This window comes from Odontomachus brunneus, unplaced genomic scaffold, assembly GCF_010583005.1.
Source record: "Odontomachus brunneus isolate Ranch 3 - 2012 unplaced genomic scaffold, Obru_v1 Obru_scaffold_011, whole genome shotgun sequence".
NCBI lineage: Eukaryota > Metazoa > Arthropoda > Insecta > Hymenoptera > Formicidae > Odontomachus > Odontomachus brunneus.
In genome coordinates, this window is record NW_022639461.1 from 2,407,006 (window position 1) to 2,429,198 (window position 22,193).

Genomic DNA, 22,193 nt, shown 5'->3' on the forward strand with positions numbered 1-22,193 from the left:
TCTCTCTCTCTCTCTCTCTCTCTCTCTCTCTCTCTCTCATACACACACACACATATATGCGTGCGTATGTCTGTATTTTACATATGTTTTGAATTCAAGATTGATCTCTCCAGGATAGAAATATGTGACAAAAATAACGAGGCATTAATATCTCCCGTGAATCCAAATTTCAGGAAGAAAACATTGATCCCAAATTCCTCGCGCAAAACCCGTTATTAAAATTAAGATCGCGGCTTGTAGGACATCCCGAATATCTCGAATTAAAATTATCACGGGAGGATAACGGGCGGGGCAGGTCCGAATATAAATCTCGTGGGTAAAAATTATCGTGGAAATGTCGGGTGGTATTTTTTCGAGGCGTCGTGGGCGCGCGTTGTCGAAGCAACGAACCGTACAGTTTGTTCTATCGAGTTATCGGTAGGACGTATGCGTATAATCTTCGCCGAGGAATAATCTTCTCGTTTATCATATAAAATCGCATATAAAATCGCCACTATGGCCGACCGCCGAGGCTCGTCATTCATATTTCGAAGAAATATCGTCAGTCGAGCTGCAAGGCTGTATTACGCGAGGATTCGCAGCAGAGACCCACTTTCGAAAAGCTTCCTCCTCTCTCGCAGACTTCTTTTCGTCTTCGCGCCGCTTCCTGAGCGACTAATCTCACCGATAACTCGGTCGAAGTATGCCATTTACCTTTTAAGGTCCGCCCCCGCTCAGCAATTTATCAACTTTGCCGAAAGTTATATCGCACCGCGCTCATTCAGGTGGAACGCGGTGAGGAAAGTTTCTCTTCTTGTTCTTTCCCGACGGTGTTTACTTTCTTTATCAATGGCGGGCGATCGGCAAGTCCGCGGGACTGCGAATCCCCCATCTATTATCTCATCCGCACTCATTACATTAGAGAAGCGAAACTGTCAAATGTAAACCCAACGCGATTGCATATCTGCGAATCGACCCGGAAAAGTGTAGCGTCAATTTTATATCATTGACCATTAAATAATCTCTCACTTTACGTCCATTTAACAGAATCCCAATTGTAATCAGCTCAATTGATGTTTTCAGTTGTAAAAGAGAACGTGTGACCGCGAAATTTCGGTTTAAAAACCAACGTTATAAACCCATATTTAATATCAGCTCCAAATACGCCAAAAATCTCACGGACCAAAAATTCGGGGCGGAAAAAAAGATACGATCCCGGATACCACACGCGCCAATTTAAATTCGGCCAGTGATCCGCGCGCGTGAATTAAGGATGTGGAATCTCGCGTGAATTAAAGATATAGGAGCGGTATATTGTCACGGTTCAGGCGTCCCACGAGGCGTAAGTATATCCGTTTATCGAGGTAAGGCTGGTCGGTGTCTTCGCCCTCCTGCCTTCTCTCACTTCGCCATGTACCGCGTGTCCCCCCGACACGGTGTTGCTCCCCGAGCCACACTGTGCTACTGTCTCGTGTTAGGGGACGTTCACACCGCACGCGCGCGCGCGACCATAAGAGAGCGACGAACGAGGCCACGCGTGTGTACACGGACGACGAGCAGATCGTAACTTTCACCGCCGTCGACGGCGGAACGCGATTGTCCTCCGTTAACCCTCGTTAAGTCCCAAAATACCCGTGTAAAATGTACGATCCAGTCTAGGCCGAATTTTGCCCGATCGTGAACACCCGCTGCTCCAATTTCATCCTTTGTTATATCAAGTAATTGCATCGGCAAGTGCATTGTTAATTTTGCACCTTGCAAAACTTTGTGCATAACTAACGTTGGCTATATTTCATTTTACTATTGAGTTATATAATAGATGAGGTGAATAAATAAACGAATCTGCGTCGTGAAAAAAAAAGGGAGATTGCGAGATTACGCGCGTGTACGCGATAAATCAGAGTTAAACGTTAAAATGGATTTGCTTGACTACTAATGGTCTCACTGGAAATGTTTATCGACAGCGACTATCCAACGACAAATATTATGCGCGAGTTTTATTGCGAGCACGGTGCAATAATCTGTGCGAGCGTAGCTATGAATAGACACGATTGCACGCGGTTGACGTTGGCGGCACGATAATATCAGCTGATTTACATTTATTGGCGTTCGCGGGGCGGCGGAACGACTGTCAAATCGTTTTACTTTAGATAAATATAAATTGTAAATATAATTGTAAATATAAGTTTTCGCGCGAGTAAAGTAAAAGTACCGATGTCCAAACATGTACTTAATCCTAGACATTCTTTTTGTTTTACTCTTAAAAAAAAATAAAAATATTTAAACTTTTAACATAAAATACATAGATACAAGTATTAAGTATATACATATATTCTACGTTAAAAATTTAAATATTCGTATTTAAAGATCAAAACAATAAAAATATCCAGGATTAAATATGTATTGGGGAATTGGTACTTTTACCTTAAATGACAAAGTGTATCGCGAGCTATTCAAGGCGACGCGAATCCCGCATATATCCTCTCGACAATTTGACATTTCCAGCAACTGCAAATCTCCTTCAAGCAACTTCCTTCGTCTCGTCTATTGTAATGAAATTAATATAGTTACTACAAAATAAAAGAATAATTATCATAGTTATTTGTAAAATGATAGAAGATTGTTTTGTTCAATTTTCTGAGCTCTACTTGTATACGAGGTATGCGTCAGATCGTATACATTTCATACATATTACATACATTCTGTACACATTTCCAACTTTAATGAAAAAAAATATATAATAAAGCGGAGAGAGACACAAAATTTGTTTTTTATATGTCCAGTTTCCAGAACTTTTCCAGAAATTGAGTAGAAAAATTCTGTATCAGTTCCTATAAACGTTGCTACGATAATTATTGGGATGTTAATGAAAGAAGTTGGTCGATTAATGGGCGCGATATGGTGGGACGAGCTCTGTAAGATTAATTCGAAGTCGAATGCTTGAAATCCACGTGCATGAGATATTTAGAAAGAGCTGCTACTTTCTCAGTTACTCAAACAAATGTGCGCTTTTAATTTCATTTAATAGATATATAACTCAAAGCGAGTGCATTTTACCTGTGATAGCCAACTCTGGGTAATAACAGTAAAACGATTAGCCCTTTACCCAAGTTTGAATCAGTTACTGAGCTTTTTTAGCTGATATTACTAAGTAATCTTTTTGCGGGTGTATGCTTATACATTCAAAAAATTACTACGAAAAAGTCATATATTAAGAGAGAAGGAATATATCTAACAAGTAAACCTACTCAAAAGTTACACTCCGATTTTTTTCTAATTTAGATCATATTTTTTTATTTTGGCCCACTGAGTTTCACGGGCAGTTTATAGCTTTTTAATGTTCTCACTCCTATCGTCAACAAGTGCAACAAAAATGCATAAGAAATAAAATTGAATACAAGATATAGGCGTTTTTGGTTTGCTGATTATGAATATGAAGTCAAAATGTGTAAAATTATTTGTATAAATAATAAAATGTTTAACAAAACATGTAAAAAGTTGAAAAAAATTATTTACAAATAATTTCTCGGTTTGGTCAAGATTCGAACCATTTTTGACTAATTTAGTACAGATTTAAAATATTTCGGTTCAAATCTCCGCTAAAGAAATTTAGGATGGTTTGTGTCTCAGCTATGTCGATTTTGTTAAAATTTTAATTAAAATTGCCGGATTTCTCTCTGGGTTTTGCCGAGATTCGAACCATTTTTTACTAATTTAGCACAGATTAAAAATACTTTGGTTGGAATCTCCGCTAAAGAAATTTAGAATGTTTCGTGTCTCAGCTAGGCCGATTTTGTTAAAATTTTTATTAAAATTGCTGGATGTCGATTTGGCCGAGATTCGAACTATTTTCGACTAATTTATCACAGATTTAAAATATTTCGGTTGGAATCTTAGCTAAAGGAATTTAGAATGGTTCATGTGTCGGCTATGCCGATTTTGTTAAAATTATTTAACTATATCTTGTATTCGATTTTATTTATTACGTATTTTTATTGTACTTGTTGATGATAGGAGTGAAAACATTAAAAAGCTATAAACTGCCCGTGAAACTCAAAATGAAAAAATATGACCTAAATATTTTTTTTATACTTCTACATTTGTGCCAAATTAGAAAGAAATCGGAATGTACCTTTTGAGTAGGTTTACTTGTAAGTGGGCAGCTGAAATTTCGCCGTTATAAACGTCTTTCTGGTAAAACACGGAAGAAAATGCACATCGAAACAAAGATTCGTAGCGAGGTGTCGTGTTATCAGGATCTCCCATCGATTGTGAACGCGACCGAAGACGGCCGAGTGCGCGTTAGAAATCCACCGGTGAAAGTGTTAGATTTGCACAGGCATACGGCGGCACCTCGCGCTGCACAAATCTAACGGCCGTTAGAATGTCTGACGAGTAAAGCGATGTCTTCTGTGTATTACGTTGCCTGCGCTCGCGCACGAGGTGGCCCCGCTAAAAGAAACGCGAGCGTCGGAAAGAATTTCAGCATCGCAGCAGAATTTGCGCATCGCCGAATCTTCGACGTCAGCTAATACGACCGCCACTAATTAAGATGCGCACGAGCATACGTTCGACACCTTAATTGCTGCTAATTCCGGCGCAGCCGAGGTGAATGGGCTTACCGCTTCGTGGGTTGCATTTTTCGTTGAAGACGAGTGAAGGCAATAAGTTCTACTAGTGATTTCATTGTTTATTGCGAGCCGCGTGTCCAGAAATCGTTGCCATTGATTATTGTAATGTTAATTAATGGTCTGGTGGAAGGAAGAACGACTAGCTCACAAGGAATTACAGTTTTAGGGGGTGAAACACCTATTTGAAAAAAATCGGTTTTTTTCTTTCGAAGTGAATATTTTCGAAACTATAAGACATAGAAAAAATTTTCCAAAATGAAAATTGAATAATTTCAAGAGTACTTTAAAACTGTAATCAAAAAAAAAATTTTTTTTTTAATGGATGGGGTTGGAGGTACACAATAAACAGTTAAAAAATTTTTTTTTATTATAGTTCTAAAATCACTTACTTTTAAAATCATTCATTTTTTTATTATAGTTCTAAAATTACTTACTTTTAAAATCATTCAATTTTCAGAAAATTTAAAAAATTTTTTCTATCTCATGTAGTTTCGGCGATATTCGCTTCAAAAGAAAAAAACCAATTTTTTCAAAAGGATATTTCACCCCCTAAAACTGTAATTCCGTACGAACAAAAAATAGTTTTGTGTTACGGATGAACTACTTTACTTGCATACAAAGTTTCAGAATTTTTTGAATTTTTGAGTTGCCTACACGGAAAAAAAAGATTTGGTTGAATTAACCAAATATTTGATCGAATATGAACGATCCAGAAATTCCGATTAAAGTAACCCGAATTCTGTTTAAGTTAACAAGATTTTTGGTAGACTAATTAAATTTAAATAACCAGACATGTTTGGTTAGTCTATCAAAAATCTTGTTAACTTAAACAGAATTCGGGTTACTTCAATCGGAATTTCTGGATCGTTTATATTCGATTAGATATTTGGTTAATTCAACCATATTATCGAGTATTTACGTATTAATTCAAATGTTATCTTTTTACATAAAAAAATCGAAATTGTCGCGAAGTCTGGCGGCCCTGTGTTTGCGTGTCACAAAAATGGGCTGTCGTGATAAGAGATGATATATCTTCCGTTCTACTATGTATGGGATAATCGATTATAAGGGCGCGTGGCGAATAAAACGACAAGTGTTGTGGAAAATTTAAGCAATACCGACATATATATTCCCAGAAATATAGGAGGGAGAAAAAGTAAGAAGAGCATTCATACATCAATTTATAAACGAAAGAAAACTAAAAGAAGAAAAGAAAGAAAGAAACCTGAATAATTCTCAATCGTATCGAAAATTCCGCGTTAACGCGAGTCACCTGCGGAATTATCCCGCGAATCGAGCGTAAACAAACATGTTTCCACGTTTCAAAACATGTTTCTCTGAGCGCGGATTCCCATGGTTTATCTCATGGTCCTGATCAAGTTAATCCCAACCAATTATCTGCTTTGTACAAGATAATGTTATCAGGTCGTAATTATTAATAAGGGCCTGATTATTAACCTTTTAGATATTGTACGCCACTATAGTGGCTCATTCTTATTTCTAATAAATTATAATTTATTAATCTAAAACTGTATTCTAATATACTTGCGTAGTGAAAAGCACTACCAGACACAAATTGCAGTATTGCATTAATTTTGCGTAGTCCGCATTGAACTTTGCCGTAAATAGATACAGCTCTGTGCAAAGTCCTGCCGTAGGTAAGAGGTTAATAAAGTTCCGGTTGCCATGCCGCGTTGCATAACGTATCAAAATTCGATGACATCACCTTGTATGAACCAGATAACTGTTTGATGACTTTCCCGGCAAATATCGCGATTCTCATTTAACCTCTAATAAGCGCCTTATCTCGCAATGCGCAATCCATTACAGCGTTGAATTTCGAGCGCACGCTTCACCACGTGAACACGTATTTGCATCGCGTCCTGCTTTTAATTATGGAAAAATCAGCTATGTGTTAATCTGCGAGAATCTACGGATGGGGAGGTAACTATGGAATCGCAATAATTCCGCGGAGAGGACGGAATTGGCGAGAGTCCCCGCGCACGTTCAATTGGATGCAAATTGTACAATTAATTGTCGCCGTGTCATCGCTCGCGGCGTGTCCGCGAACGGTTCTCCTCGAAGACGCCTGTTCTTGGTCGTGAAAATACCACATCAACATCGGCGGTCCGCGCGATCAGCATACCATCATCTATGTGGGAATCATTCGCGTGCGGCTAATGACAGACGAGCCGGTGAGTCTCACAATCGATCTCAGTACTGCGCGCAGGACTCATTTGCAACGATTTTCATCGGGAATTCGCATGGCTCGAGGAAAACGCCCGCGGTAAATGATGCGCCCGTCGTAATCAATACGTCGCGCTTATTTGTTATGCAGTTAGTGTCTCGTTACGAACGTCCAAGTTGCAAACGTCAACTGTCCGCGACAGGCGTGCGCTCGCACATCATTCGCGGATTATATCTCTATCATGTGCCACACTTAATTACGATCAAGAGAAAGGAAGAAAGAGATAGAAAGAGAGAGAGGAGGAGGAGGGAAAAGGAGGAGAAATCCTTGTCCTAATCACTTCCGCAAAAATCGATCGCGCACGACATTAACGAGTTTCGCGAGACGCGAAATTGCAGTCGCGACTCGAGATACAAGTAAAAGAACCGTTGCTTGTTTCGTGGATAATGAAAGACTGAATGAGAACCAATCTTCTCGAACGTTGAAGATTTCTCCTTATCGAAAGATGTATATCGCATTGCAACGATGGTTTGTATGAATCAAATGGAGCAACAGTTCTCCCTCTTTGTCCTCCTTTATCGAGACAAATACTTTGAAAAATATCTTCTCAAAGATATCGGAGTATTTACTTATATCTAGAGTTAAATAATTGTTCATAGAAAATATAAAAATATATGATATCATGAAAATATACACGTGATGAAATATATATAAACTGTACAGTATTGTAACATTCAGATAATCGCGTTATCGATTTTTATCTTGGTGATAACAAGTGAAAATGGGCACAGGAAGTACACTCACTTTCTTACATAACACAGTTTGAAGAGTTTCTTCTTTGATGCATTTCAAAACGTAGCCAATGGCCTAATAAGAGAACTTATCTCTGGAAATTAACCGAATTTGGACTATCAACTATGTTTTGAAATGTATAAGAAGAGAAGTGTGCAAGTCGTATTGAGAGACACACTCCAAAATACAAAAGTTCCGTGACAATAGAATTATTCGCACATAATGAAATACATCCTCGCTTCGAATTCTAGCTTTGAGACAAAGTCTTTTTGTCTCAAGAGCGTCTCTCCTTCGATCTACCGCTGAGAAAATTTGCTTCACTTTTATCCGCGTCGCGCGACGCGACGCAGTAACTCCAGTATCAGCAATAAATACGCGCAGACTCTTGGCGGAGGAAAGAAACGGCTTGTTGCAATATTTTTACGTTATTATTACCGTGACGCACGCCATCGTTCTCTAGCGCTTTTATCACCGGCCGATTATCGCGGGCTCAAGGTCGCGCGATCAATGCGAGTTCGACGGCCTCGGGTGGCCGTTGTGTCTTTTCGGAGAGGATTACTGCACGGCCTCGTTGTTTCGGCGTACTTCGCAACCGAGTCGGAGGAGCCACAAGCCGGTGCTGCCCGGCGAAAGCGGTCTCCGCGGCCTTTCTCTTCGACGAATTATCGATGGCGCACGAGCGACTCACTTTACTCAATCATTGTCAATTCGACGAGGTAGAGACAAGACCGTATTATTTCCTTCCGTGTTTAGCCTTGCGTCGCGCGCTACGATGTTATATAAACCGAAATCGAAAGCCGATCGAGAAGCAATGCAGCGACATTTTCACGTGACATACCTCGGAGCAAAAGTGACGCGGATTTTCTTACCCGCATTCTGCAGCGCACGATTCTCGAGCGATCCACAAGTGCGTTAAAAGCTGTCGAGAATTCTCGAGTATCCTTAAGTCGCAAAGGAGAATGTGTGTTGTATTAAGTGTAGATACAGATACTTAACGAGACTCAAACAGACTTTGCGGAGAAGCGAATCCCATTCCAGTAATGTTTTCGACTTTATTTCTTTCAAATTTAATTCCTTTAATTTGATTTTTAATTTTTAGCAACAAGTTGCAATAATATATTTTGTTTTGTTTGACTCAATTTTTTAATTCTTAAGAGTACGATAAGATGCATCTTGTCGATTGAGTATGCTTTGAGATTATCGCTAAAAAAAAATTGTCACCAAGTCTCGGACGGAATAACGGCAATGTCTAACAGACGAAAATTCCATCGCTAATTGTTATGTTCTCGCCACCTGACCAGAAATATATAGAGGAATAATTTTTTTTAATTTATACGCGTGTGTGTACAGAAACGCTGATTATCGCCCGAAAAAATTCCGCGGATCAGAGGGGCCGATTTTATTTCATTAGAACGTGCTTTCAATTTAACTTCAGCTCGACGGAGAATTGAATAATTTTTTTATTCCCACTTAATTGTGCCCAGAAATTTAATTAACCACCCGGACAGCTTGGGGATAATTAACGTATTTAAAAGAATTCTCGGCCGCGCTGCAATTACCGCTCGCCGCCACAGCCGGCACTAACAAACCAAATGTGTTTTCTCGAGCCAATTTACGACGAATCAACGTGCACGTATATCGCTGTTACCGTGGACCCCAGATAAGATTATGCACACGAGTTCTTTTCTTGCACTCGTACGTACTTATCAGTCAAGGCCACACGATTAGCTGCTCCGAACTTTTAATGAAGATTGCCTCGATTAACTCGCAAGCGTTGCATAAAAAAAATAAGAGACCAACGCAAAGAAATATTTATTTTTGTTACGGAGCAAATGTAAACTAATATAATTATTACGTATTAATGGAATATTAAGACGAAAAGTAAAGGGAAGATCGAGCCAAAAATTATGGAAAATTTTCTAAAAGATTTCACAAAATACCCCGCGAAATAGATCAGTGTTTCGCGAAACGCTAAGTTGAAAAACGTTCTAAATTGGATGTGAAGACAAATAGGAATTATAGAACATACATATATCTCGTATAATCACCGCATGTGGAAGAAAGAATTGTGAACTGAGTATAGTCCTCTCGTAAACGCGCTAGCCAACACACACACATACACCGGGGTTAAAGTTTCGAAGAAGCTATGTTCGAAGCGTGACGATGCGTACGACCGATAAGCCCGGTCGTTCTGGTAACTCGCAGACTCCTAACCTGACCTAAGAAGGAGGAAAAATTTCCTTTTCTCGTACCTCGCGCGCGCGTTCGTATCGCGACCAACTCGCGATCACTTTTGCCGTCAGCCAGCCACGTACCGATAGCAGACGAAAATGTCAAAACGAATTCACGCGCGGAAGCGACGGACTCGACAGATACGCGCATCACGTAACAATGCAAAGAAATCACCCCGACAGACTGACGTATGTAGGCTTTAACGACTTTAAGTATATTAAATCGCGAGATTCAGCAATCCGAGCCGAAATTTTGATCCTTTCACTATTCTTCACTATTCCATTCAATATCTATGTTGACGCTAAGGAAAATGAAAAGCGAAATTTCAGATATCAGAGTTAGAGTAGGAGTAAATTGTATTATTGAAATTAAATCTACTTTGCTAACTTAGCTCTTACGGCATTAAAATTCAAGAAATTCAAGAAGAAATGTCTACATTAATTCATAATAGAATTCAAGGTTTAACATAGGACCAATATCTCGACTCGGCAAGTCGGTCAATTTTACGTATTGATCTTTAATAATTAACTCAACACACATTATATTTACTCCATAAATGCAATTAAGATTGTAAAGTTCCCATCGTGTCGATTATCTCACGTCGTGATAATCGTGAAAGTCTATTTGTAAGACAGGAGGCGCACGCGTACTTCCGCGATAAACCCGTGAGCTGCGTTCCGCGGCGTGAAAAATATTCTTATGCGCGCGATACACTTCAGATTCGAGTGGAGATTGCCGGCGCATCGTGGATTTGACTTATCGCGCGATCGCGCGAGAGCACTATTTTTAGTGCGTCGGAATGAAGTAACGGATTGAGACTTTTTATCCCGTCCTATTATGATACTTCACCGTGTGAAAGAGTAACGACATCGCGGGAGAGTAGAAGGTGGACGGTGCAATTCTAAAGTTCGGCCAAAACTGTCGCACAATCGATGTAGCCGAGGCACCGGGGAGATTAAGAGGGATTATAGAGGGTGGAAAATAGGTCAACGTACTAACGGCGCTGCATACCGGCGAACCCCGTGGCTACGATAATGAGAAAAGAAACACGGCGCCATCATCTCCTCCACCTACGTCCCTCTGTGCCAACGGCCTTTCCTCGCCGCCCCGTTTTCCTCGTCCCGTTCTTCGCGGAATAATTCGCATCTGGCTGTCACGCGCGCCAAGTGGAAAACGATGGAACCGTTTTGTACGTTTTTAACCCTCCATTACGCAGAGAGAACATTGTTCTTTTTCATATAAACTCTTTTCAATACCGTTATATTTTAATAGCCCAGAAAAATAGGTTGTCAGTAAGATATATCTTGCTAAAAAACATAGTGGAAATTTCGCTAGAAACGTAGCAGAATTCGCTGGAAACATAGCAACGTATTTCAATGGCACATTTCACAGTTGCTAAAATATATAAGTACCATGCACAAAAGGGAAGGAGATAAAGTGAATTACTGCAGAATGTCGATCTATTCCTCGGTTACAAAATCCTACAGTAATTTGCACTGTGAAATTCTCTCCGTGCAGCTAACACTTGGATCTGCAGTGTACTTCAAATCTCCGATATTTTCGCGATATTTACAGTGAGGGCGAACCTCTTTCCCTCTCCCATGTGTCCTCCTCAATTCCCTCCACAGCTTTTGACGGTCATTATTGTTTCGTTATTAATTTTGTCAAAACACTTAATAACTGATTTCTTTAATGGATCCATCGCTCAAAAACATCATTTTTGTTATCCATATGTGCACGTAAAAACATTATATGTACATTATAAACATTATAGACATGAACATTTTCTGATTATATTTACAGGAAAAATTGACTCGCGCACCTCTGAGATCCGTTTGCAAACATTTGCGCTACAAAATAGGTGTCGTTTCAAGACGAATTTATCGCGCGTCTATCACAGAGATCCAGATCAAAACGCCCCCAACGGTAACTTCTCATTTTTAATTTCGGTTTCGCCGCACATAAAGTTCCGCAAAGGATCGTAAGAGGTGTTGTCGTGCAAAACATAAACTCGACGTATGTATATATATACTTCAAAGTAAGAAAGCGAATAGAAGATGTAACTGGAAAGAGCAGAGTTCGTTTCTTCGCGGCTATAATCTCGGACTGCTCGTGCCTGCGCTTCAAGGAAAGACCTCCTTCCACAAGCTCGTTCGAATTACACACGCCTCTTAATCGTGCCGGATTCAAGAAGAGAAATAGAAAGCATAACGTTTCACATGTGTTCCCCGACGAGCAGACGTGGCTTGCGCCGCGACGATCGCCGCGCTCTCACGCAGCCGTGCGCATAATTTCTTCAAAAAAAAAAAAAAGAAAAACAGAACCCACTCGCGATCATCCAAACCTCCTCAATAATTTCGTTCAATTACACGGGGTATCCTCGCAATTTGCCGCGAATGTACGAATCGATATTACAACGGCGGCCGGCCTGCGCGCGTGGGGAGTCGCGTGGTGGCGGTAAATAGAGAGAAAGCGAGGGCCCCCGCGTCGTCCTCTTGGCGCCCTATCGTTTGCACGATAAATGAGGAGAGAAGGGCGGCGCCGACTCGACGCACCGCGCGCTTCTTCTCACCCTAACTCGACATATTCCTCGCACGCACGAAACTGCGAGAGCCTAGTTAGCCGAGTGAGAGAATACCGCAGCTCGCCGTGCTGTACGCCGCGCCAAGACTTCATTTCATCGACCGCTATTACGGGATTGCGCGCGTAAAAAGGACGCGATGCCATCGGACAGGCACTCCTCGCGCTTCGTGGTCACACGTCACACACACTTGCCGAACGAGGAAATGTCTCCTTCGATATTACACCGACTGTGTTTACTGCTTGCGTTATTACACCGAGGGAAAAAGTTGATTTGACTCTGTGCAGCAAGTAAACCAAAGTTTTCTTTTGATACGATATTCTTGAACGAAATGCTAGATTTATTAGAATTCAGGGTAAAACTCCCCTTTAGAGGATGATAGATTAGCGGATATATAAAGTTGTGAAATATTTGAAACAAAATTGTAAAAATATCAAATAAATTCGCTTCAATTTAATAATTGATTTGAGTAAATAATTTATAATTTAATTAATTGACGACTAATATAAGCTTATTCAATTAAAAACATTTTAATTAACTTCAAGAAATCTACTTCAAGAAATAAAGTAGATTTCCACTGACTTTTCACTGACTTCAAGAAATCTAATTAAAAATCATTCAATTAACGATTGATTTGAAAGAATTCAATTAAAAACTATTGAATTATCACGATAACAACGATAATTTAATAACGATTAAAATAAGCGACAGTAATTAAAAATTATTTGATTAACGATTGAACATAGTCAATGTAATAAAGGATTACTTATATGACAATTGATATAAGCAATATATATATATATATATATATATATAAAAGCATATATTCAGCTCAATTGGTTACCATGAGCAATGTAAACAACTATGGTTACAATTTCGAGTTACATCGATTGGTCAATCATCTTACTGCGCTTTTCAATTAAATTTGCTTATATCAATTGTCAATTAAATAACCCTCAATTACATTGACCACCTTCAATCGTTAATCGAATAATCTTTAATTACTTTCGCTCGTTTTAACAGTTCACTCGAATTAACAGCTCGTTAATTCAACAGTTTTTAATTAAATTCCTTCAAATCAATCGTTAATTGAATGATTTTTAATAAGATTTCTTGAAGTCAGTGGTTAATTAAAATATTTTTAATTGAATAGGCTTATACTAATCGTCAATTAAATTCGATAATTAATTGAAAAAGTAATTAATTACTCGCAATTTTGACTTGAAACAAGTGACATATATTTGAGTACAGTATGTATTTTTTTGTGGGTACGAAGAGATTTGTCATTCTAAAGCTCCGAGTATTGCGAGAGACGGGAGAAATAAATTTGGGGTTTTAAAATAAATGCATCAATTCTCGGCGAAGAATGCGTTCTGCTCGATCGCATTGACTTAGATGAGGAATGAATGTTAAAAGAGATCGAACTTTCAGAATTTCTCCACTAGAACGTTACGTGGGCTCGTAATTATTGTGCGAATTAACGTCTCTTCGCGTCACGGAAAGATCGACTGTTTCCACGACGCGAGTTCGAACAAGACCGCGTTCGCGAAGGAAGTTCCTTCGAAGCGAAACGATCGCGCGCGCGCGCGCTGGTGAAAGGAATTCCACGCCTTCAATTCTTATTGACAGGCGCGTTACTCGAAACGGTTCTTTCGCTGGAATCTGGAAAATAAAATTCGGGCTCGCCTTGTTATTGAATTATTATTGTCATCGACGTCAGTCACCCTGGAGGAAAAGAGGGAATCGTTCGAGCCGGCTTTCTCCTCCTTTTGTCGCGACGCACCGAAAGATTCCACCTAACCGCGGAAAATCGAACGCATTCCTTGCATCGGCTTATCTAACGCCCGGAAAGTGATTCGCCGACAAAAATCCCGTGAAATTAGGCTCGAATTTCAGACATTCTCATTAATCCCCGTTAATAATACGTGGAGTAACGCGTATCATCACGTTATCATCAATTCAATGCAAATTAACGCGCTAAAGAAATGCAAATGAAACCACAAAAGAATTTCGAAATTAAATCATTATCGAGCATCAAGAAAATCATATGTACGATTAGGTACTAATTTCAAGCCATTTGCACGGCCAGATGACAGACGCATGGACGTAGTATACATGGACCCCGCATACGGCCAGAAAAGTGAAACCAACATGTAGAAAAAGACCATAGACATAATATACATAGACTTCGCATACAGTCAGGAAAGAGAAGCCAATATGTACAGCCCTTCTGTTCTCTGTCTCTTTCTGCACAGACAAAGTGCAATAAGATTTAAGTAAGACTTTTACTTGCTAGTCTAGTCGGGGTGCTATTGCGCTCTATTATACACGCAAAAAAAGAACTAGAGCTAAGAAATAGCTGTAGCAGATAAGATATATCACTGAAATAGGGACAGCTAATGTCGATACTACTGAAGCTAAATTTATTCGCTGTTAAACTCAGGCGCTACAGCGAGAAATATTAGCTACTAGAAATAAATGACTGTAACAAATGATTGTAGCTGTACGGCAAACTTCTTTGATATATGCATACGATAAGAAATTTAGGAATAACTGCCATTTTCTTAGCTACTTGAAATAATGTGCATTTTTAATGTCACCTAATATATTTGTATTTTATAGCGAATGCATCTTAGCTGTCATAGCCAATTCTTAACAATGACAGCTAAACGATTAGCCTTTTGACTAAATTTGAATCAGCTACCGCGGTTTAGCTGATATTACTAAATCATTTTTTTGCGTGTAGAAATGAATGCACGTACAACAAAAAAGTGACAAAATAGGAAGAAAACTAGCCCCTCTATTCTAGCTCTCTTTCTAGATGTTGGTTTCACTCTATTAGACGACAGAATATAGGACATTCGGAGTCCATGTATACTATGTCCATGGACAGACGCGACACGTCAACTATGTACTTATTAATGAGTTATTAATGAATGTTTGCACTCAACGGTAACGCCGACGAAAATCTTCGTTCATCGAATTGGATCCTAATTTTAGTTATTCTGGCTGAGACGATTCCCGCTAACGTGTGGAGGTAATGGGTAATGTGTCATTATTATCACTTTAACGTAGACTAAAATGCTATTAAGTCAAAAAGATTTCGAAATCATACAATCATCGAACATCAAGCGATCTGGAGATCAGCATGAATCGATGGCTTTTCCAGTTAATTTTATACTATAAACACGCCAGATGACAGACGCAGTGTATCAATCGTACATCTATTAATGATTTATTAATAAATGTTCACGCTTAACGAGTCGTAATACATGTCGACGCTGCGGAGAGCGAATTAATTGTGGCGACATATCGATGCGCACGAACATTTCAGGCAAGAAAAAATACGCTAACTCCGTAAAATCATTATTCCACCAGCTGCAGGCGTTAATTACGTTTACATTGGATATAAGTCAACGCGCGCGAGTCTCTCTCTCTTTCTCTCTCCCTCCCTCCCTCTCTCTCTCTCTCTCTCTCTCTCTCTCTCTCTCTCTCTCTCTGTTTCTCTTTCTCTTTCTCGTTATTTTGCTAAATTGGAGGACAACCATGACGGCGTTACGTGAGTATTGTTCCAAGTGCTCACTGCGGCCAATACTGCGTGCGCGTCATTGCGAATATCTCATGGTTAGCAGCGCGAACGGCGAAGCTGACGTGCGAAATATACGCGTACATTGGCGCACGGCGATACCGCAGTCACCGCGCGCTTTACGAGACGATTCATCGAGTCCACAATACATTTTATACGTCGTCTGTACGGAGAGCTGTGTACCGCACCGCGCGCGCGCCCTTATCCCGTAATATAAAAGAACCGCGGCCCTATTGAAAGCGCAAGAGGGAGCGCAGAAGCCGATTGAGCTTCTCGCGCGATCGGGTAGCGTCGATCGATCGTGAACGGAGGATTATTAATTTCCATTCGAAACTCAATTCAATTCCCGACTACGTTATTTATCTCATTAATCGCGGCTGCTTAATCTTTCGGCGCTAGGCCGTTCATTTTATGAGTTGTCATTTAGCATGATGAACCTATAATTCGTCGATAGTTGTTATTCGCGAATTAATCGGCCCGCGTTTTCCTCGAAACCGCCTGTTTTATGAGACGGCAATTTTCGCGATTTTTTGGACGTTTTACGGCGTCGTTTGAGACATAAATTTAAAGGCGCAGCCTTTAATTATACGACCAGCCGCCGCATCGAGGCTGCGCGCGCGCGTAAGTTGCACACGTGCGAGAGGTGCGTGCGTAAACGAGACACGAGTCGAATTGACTGCTCTGCCCTTCGTCCGCTAGTTTGCATTTGACAGGGCCGCACCAAGGGCAGCGGTTGCAAATGCACGGACATAACGCGACGCATCGTGCCGAGCAAGGCCGGCGTTCTGACGGTGTGTCGAGATACTCGGGAGGAGACGCGAATTTGAATTAGAAACAATCTTGAATTCGTCCTGAATCCCGTTGCAACGGACTTGGGCGTTACTTGAAACTCCTCTTAACTTGAAACGTTACTTGAAACTCCTCTTAACCCTACAGTCGTCGCATGGGGTCTTTAAGAGAATATTATATCCAAAATAGTATTTTCTTATATTTTACATCAACCTAATTAAACAAAGAAAATATTTAAGTTCTCAACATAAAAGATGTAAAATCATTTTTTATATTGGAGTCTCTCAAGATCCCATATGTCGACTCATATTCGAAAAGTGGCGCAACGACTGTAGAGTTAAGTGAGATACTCAGATATGAGTTCAGAGTTAGTTTTTAGAGTTAGTTAGAAAGTTTTTCAGTTGAATCGCGATTACGGACGTATCATGAATTATGAAACATGTAACATTGATTAGATGATTATGTATCATGATAAATGAAATATGTATCATATCATGATTGAAGTGAAAAACTAGAATCTAACTCCGAGTAAAAATTTGAGACATACTGAGAGAAAAGTGTTTGGTCATTATGTAATTACGATGGACATAGTATACATAGACTCCGAATGCCCTATGTTCGTCTAATAGAGTAAAGCCAACATCTAGAAAGAGAGCGAGAATAGAGAGGCTACTCTCTTAAAATAAATCAGTGAAACATTACTGAAAACAGAATATATATTGATTTGCAGTTATAAGTGTTGCATTGAAAGTGCTCAGTGCTATACTTATAACTGATATCAATGACTATTCACTTTTTAAGAGAGTATAGTTTTCTTCCCATTTTGTTACTTTTTTATTGCGCGTGCATCCATTTCTCGTTTCCATAATATTATAGAGCGCAACAACACCTCGACTAGACTGGCAAGTAAAAGTTTTACTTAAATATTATTGCACACTTTGTCTGTGCAGAAAGAGACAGAGAACAAAAGGACTGTACATATTGGCTTCACTTTTCTGGCCGTATGCGGGGTCCATGGTAATTACATAGTAAAATAATTATAATCAGCAAAAATATTTCTATATAATAAGTGCTACCATAATGTTAGATAATAACCTTACATGTACACTGCTATGCTACCTTTTTATTAGAATAATAAGGAGATGCAGTCAGCGTCAAAGATAACAAACATTTTTGGTGAGATTAACCATTTGTCTTCTCCCAGTGTAACAACTATTAATACGCGTCTTAAAGTCACTGCGACTCAAACTATGAGGTGAATCATGTGTGTTCACCTCCCCATTAAATAATAACAAAAGAAATGTTGAAAGATATTCTTTTCAAATGTAGCGCTTGGCGCTTCTAACGTTGCAACTTGCGGACTTAATTTGGTTATAGACAGTTATTGACACCGACTGATAAGATAGTCGATGTATCGATATCATTAATTATGTAGTCGTAATATGTGCAATGGCGCAATAAAATTGATAAACGAACAAGTGTGCGCATTCTGATGAAATATGAAAAACAAATGCATGCAAACAGGGAAGTGACATTCACTGTTCGCGTCGCGTTGTTTGTTTGACGTTAAACGTGGCTATTTCTAAACTTTGCTGAGACAAGCGCGGTATATATGTTCCGCGTATAAGCGGAGGCGGTGATAGCATTAGATAGCCACGTTTAGCACTAAATGTCTGGCGAGAACGCTGACTGTGGTGTCGACTCGCGCAACTGCGACGTCTTGAAGGGGCCTGCTTTTCACTTTGCGGTCGCAACAAGTAGCTCTCTCTCTTTTGACGCTTCTCTTTCCGCACGTTTCAAATAAGAACTAACATAATGCATCCGCTTCGAAAATATACAAAAAGTAGGTCGAAGGTATATTCTTCAGAAGCGGAAGCACATATCATAACGACCATGAAGTTAATGACAGTTACTAATAGGAATCAGCAATTGGCATTTCAAGCATGGAACTCAAGCATTCACACCATGGAATCCATCGCGGTAATATCGCATAACATTAGAAAAAGCCGCCTCAGCAGAAGAAAGCTCCCAAAAAAATGAAAACACAGATGGCATGTTTACGTCGGGAAGTCTCTACTTTATATACAAGTTACTTCCACACGGATGTTAGAAACAATATAATAACGCACGACTATATTTCCTAGATAACGCAAATTATTTTCAAAAGCATCTGTGTAATATTCAATACATTTGATAAAACATCTCCATATAATATTTACTAAAACTCTATCTTTTGATAATACTCCGCGTGTAACATTATCTCGAGACCATTCCTCTGTTATCAAGGCAAAGAAATGAAGTTTTTGCTTCGGCATAGCTTTCCCACCTTCAATCCCACCTTCATCCAGGATTGGATTCCACGGCGGTGCAATCGCGAATTGAGTATATTTACAGTGCAAGTGTACATGAGAGTACTCCAAATTGCGAGCGCAAAGGATCGCAGGGTAGTGTATGGTCGTGAACAGAAATCGGACTCACCTCGATAAGGTGCCCTTGAGCAGAGGATTCCTATCGTCATAATATCCGCCGGGCGAAGGCATCTTCAAGTAATCCAAACAATGGGCACGTGGCACTGGTCACTGACACTACGGCACTGCATCACTGCATTCGGTCGCGTGATCCGTGTTAGCTCTCTCCATTCACCGCGCCGCGCCGGCAGCCGTGATCAAGCCTGGCGGTTACGCGCGCGTCGCATCGTTCCGCACGGCCGCTGTCCGGCGACAACAGCAACAACGATAGCGAGAACGGCAACGGCGAAGACGGCGCTCGCGCATATCGCGTGACGCGCTTCCGCGCGCGGCTTCGCGAACTTATCCGCGGCGAAATCGTGAATCACTCACCGAGTTTCGAAGGTCCGTCCAGGACGGCGAGAAGGCACACGCTTCTAAAGAGCACGCGCGCACTCGAGTCTCCTTCTTTTCCTCGCGACGATGTCTTATCGCTCTACTTCTCTTATCGACGCCCTGCGCTCGCTCTCCTTCGTGCCGAAGAATCCTTGTGACGATCTGATATCTAGCTTATATTCTTCCGTCGGTGCTTAGAGAAGCACGCATTTTAAAGGGCACATTCGTAGAGTCTTTTTCCTTCGCGCGTCTTCGATGGCTTATCTCACCTTCTCTTCTAGCGCTTCGTGTAAAAACCTTCCTTTCTCAATGGTATGTGACTATTTGACATGACTATTCTTCTTTTCTTCCCTCCGTGTCGCTTCGAAGCGCGCGTTTTCGAGAGAATAACGCGCGCGCACGATGTAGAGATGGTCTTTGTCTTCGCGCCGATGTCTTATCTGTTTTTCGCCTCGCATTGAGAGTTCTCTTCTTTTCTTATCGATGTGCCCGTTACACTTCGATACTCCTCTTATTCACCTCCTTCCTTTGTATCGATGTTTTCCTACTCTTCAATAAGTCGTGCATTATAATAACTGCTTCTTCACAGTCTCGCCTAGAGCCTATCGATGGCTCTTAACGCGTCGAGTGCTTTCTTCGCGAATTTCACAAATTATCATGCATTATCACCTGCTTCTCGAGAAGTCTGTCGGACGTGCACGAAGAGATCGACACTCGCGCGCGCGCACACTAACATCCAATTAACATCCGTTAAGCTGCCACGACTCCGCTCCGATTTCACTCGGCAAGTCGTAAACAACGCGATCGTCGCGGTGTGATTCGCGCTGAGTTACTGCACATACTACAGCGAAACTCCGTTATAACAGGTGCATACTTGCGACATACGGTGCGGCCTTACCACCGTAAACAAACACGCCGCGAAGGCCACAAGCGACACGTATACACTGTCCCTGGCTAGGTACACACGCGCACACACAAACACCTTCAACGACAATTCGATTTCAGGCCGCGAATCGACGCGATCTCGAAATTTCGCCGAGCGTCGAAACCAGATGATGTTCGCCACCGGTTGACTGATCAACTGCGCGAACACGCGTGCGCAACTCCACGGTGTTCTCCCCCTCTCGCTGTCTCGCTCTCTTTTTCTCCCCCCCCCTCCCTTTCTCTCTCTGTTCGTCTCACAATCACCAGATGTGGCGTCGCGACGTCAGCGTCGCTTCGTCCGGCTGCACACGCGAAAGCACCGTCGTCGGTCCGCTTGTCCTTCACCTGCGGGCAGAATTGTACTTCTCAGAGCGCTTTCCTTCGATGTGCACGTGCATACACGTGCACCATCTGGCCGCGAGTTGCGACTGGCCGCGTCGACACGTGCGATCGCCGCTACCAAACATGGCCGCCTGTCAATGTCCCCCTCCAGCCGCCCGAACCCGTCGCAGAAGCGCGCGACACGACGCGATCGGCGATTCTCGATTCGCGAAACTGTCGCGTCCGCCTCGTTAAAACGCGCGATACGCTCGTCCTGTCCGCCGACGCTGCCGATGGCGATCGCGCTGCGATCTCGGTCGGGAGATACCGTGTTGTCGATTGTACGCGCAAAATCTGTTACGATTCAACGCCGCCGAAATCGCGGGCGACTAGACTCGCGCGAGTGAAAGTGCGCCGAGAGTGCAGCTCTGGAGTCTCGCTCTAGTCCGACTTCTCTTTTTCTCTTTGTCTGTCTGACTGACTGACTGGGCTGTCTCTCTCTTTCTCCACTTCTCTCTCCCTGCTGCCCCCTCTATTTCTCGCGCTCGCCCCCCCTCTACCCGCCACAGGCGTCGCAAGTCCGCGCGCGCGAAGGCTGCTGTTGACGTAAACAAACGGAATATTCCCGCTGGAGCGTCCGCCGTGCGCGCGAAAGTAAAGGCCTGTTTAGCGAATCGCAGTTCTCCCTCCGGCACATTATGCCCACGACATCGTGCCGTTTCCAAAAGCAATCATCTTTGATTTATATGAGCGACTAGTACAAATCGTCTTTACGTCACTAGACATATATTTCCATTTGAATGGACATTCGAATTAATATTCAAAAGTGGGATAAGGAACGAAAAAGCTAGAAACAGTCGCTCTTTACAGGTCTCGAACATTGCTAATTAAAAACAAATTCGCCGAAATTTTCAGGTCTCTTGCAGCAAAATATACAGAGAGAAAAAATATCTGAGATATAAGAAATATATATTTATTCCATAGATACTAATACAACATATTTACTTGTGCACAATTTGCCGTAATAGCTTTAACATTTTATGTTTCAAAGCGGATTTTTCGATTACGTGCAATATGTCTACAACACATCCATGCATAACTACTGATTATTTCAAGGAAGCAGCTCCGTCGAAATAATTATCAGTCAAGATATACGAATACGTACACACATTGCACGTAATCGAGAAGTTCATTTTTGTGAGACTCACAGAAAAAAAAAGATTTGTTACATATAGACAACTAAACATAATTTGCTGTGTTAACCACTTTTTCCTTGCTGTAGGAGCCAATTTTCTTGCTAGGAAATCGGCTCCTGTAACAAAAAAAG

The 22,193-nt window shown here is 41.1% G+C and overlaps 1 protein-coding gene across 5 annotated transcripts in view; it reads right to left on the reverse strand.

Moving 5' to 3' along the window:
- The window catches only part of LOC116840654 (AF4/FMR2 family member 4-like), a 303,805-nt gene that overhangs the window by 271,938 nt on the left and 9,674 nt on the right, over positions 1–22,193 (reverse strand). For 4 of the 5 annotated variants that reach the window (XM_032807618.1, XM_032807615.1, XM_032807616.1 and 1 more), the window contains exon 2: positions 19,257–20,890. In XM_032807618.1, coding sequence (XP_032663509.1) covers positions 19,257–19,318 — 62 coding nt within the window. In that variant the 5' untranslated portion in view covers positions 19,319–20,890. Of the gene's footprint in view, positions 1–19,256; positions 21,306–22,193 lie in introns of those variants that run through there. The other variant, XM_032807614.1, reaches the window with a different exon arrangement.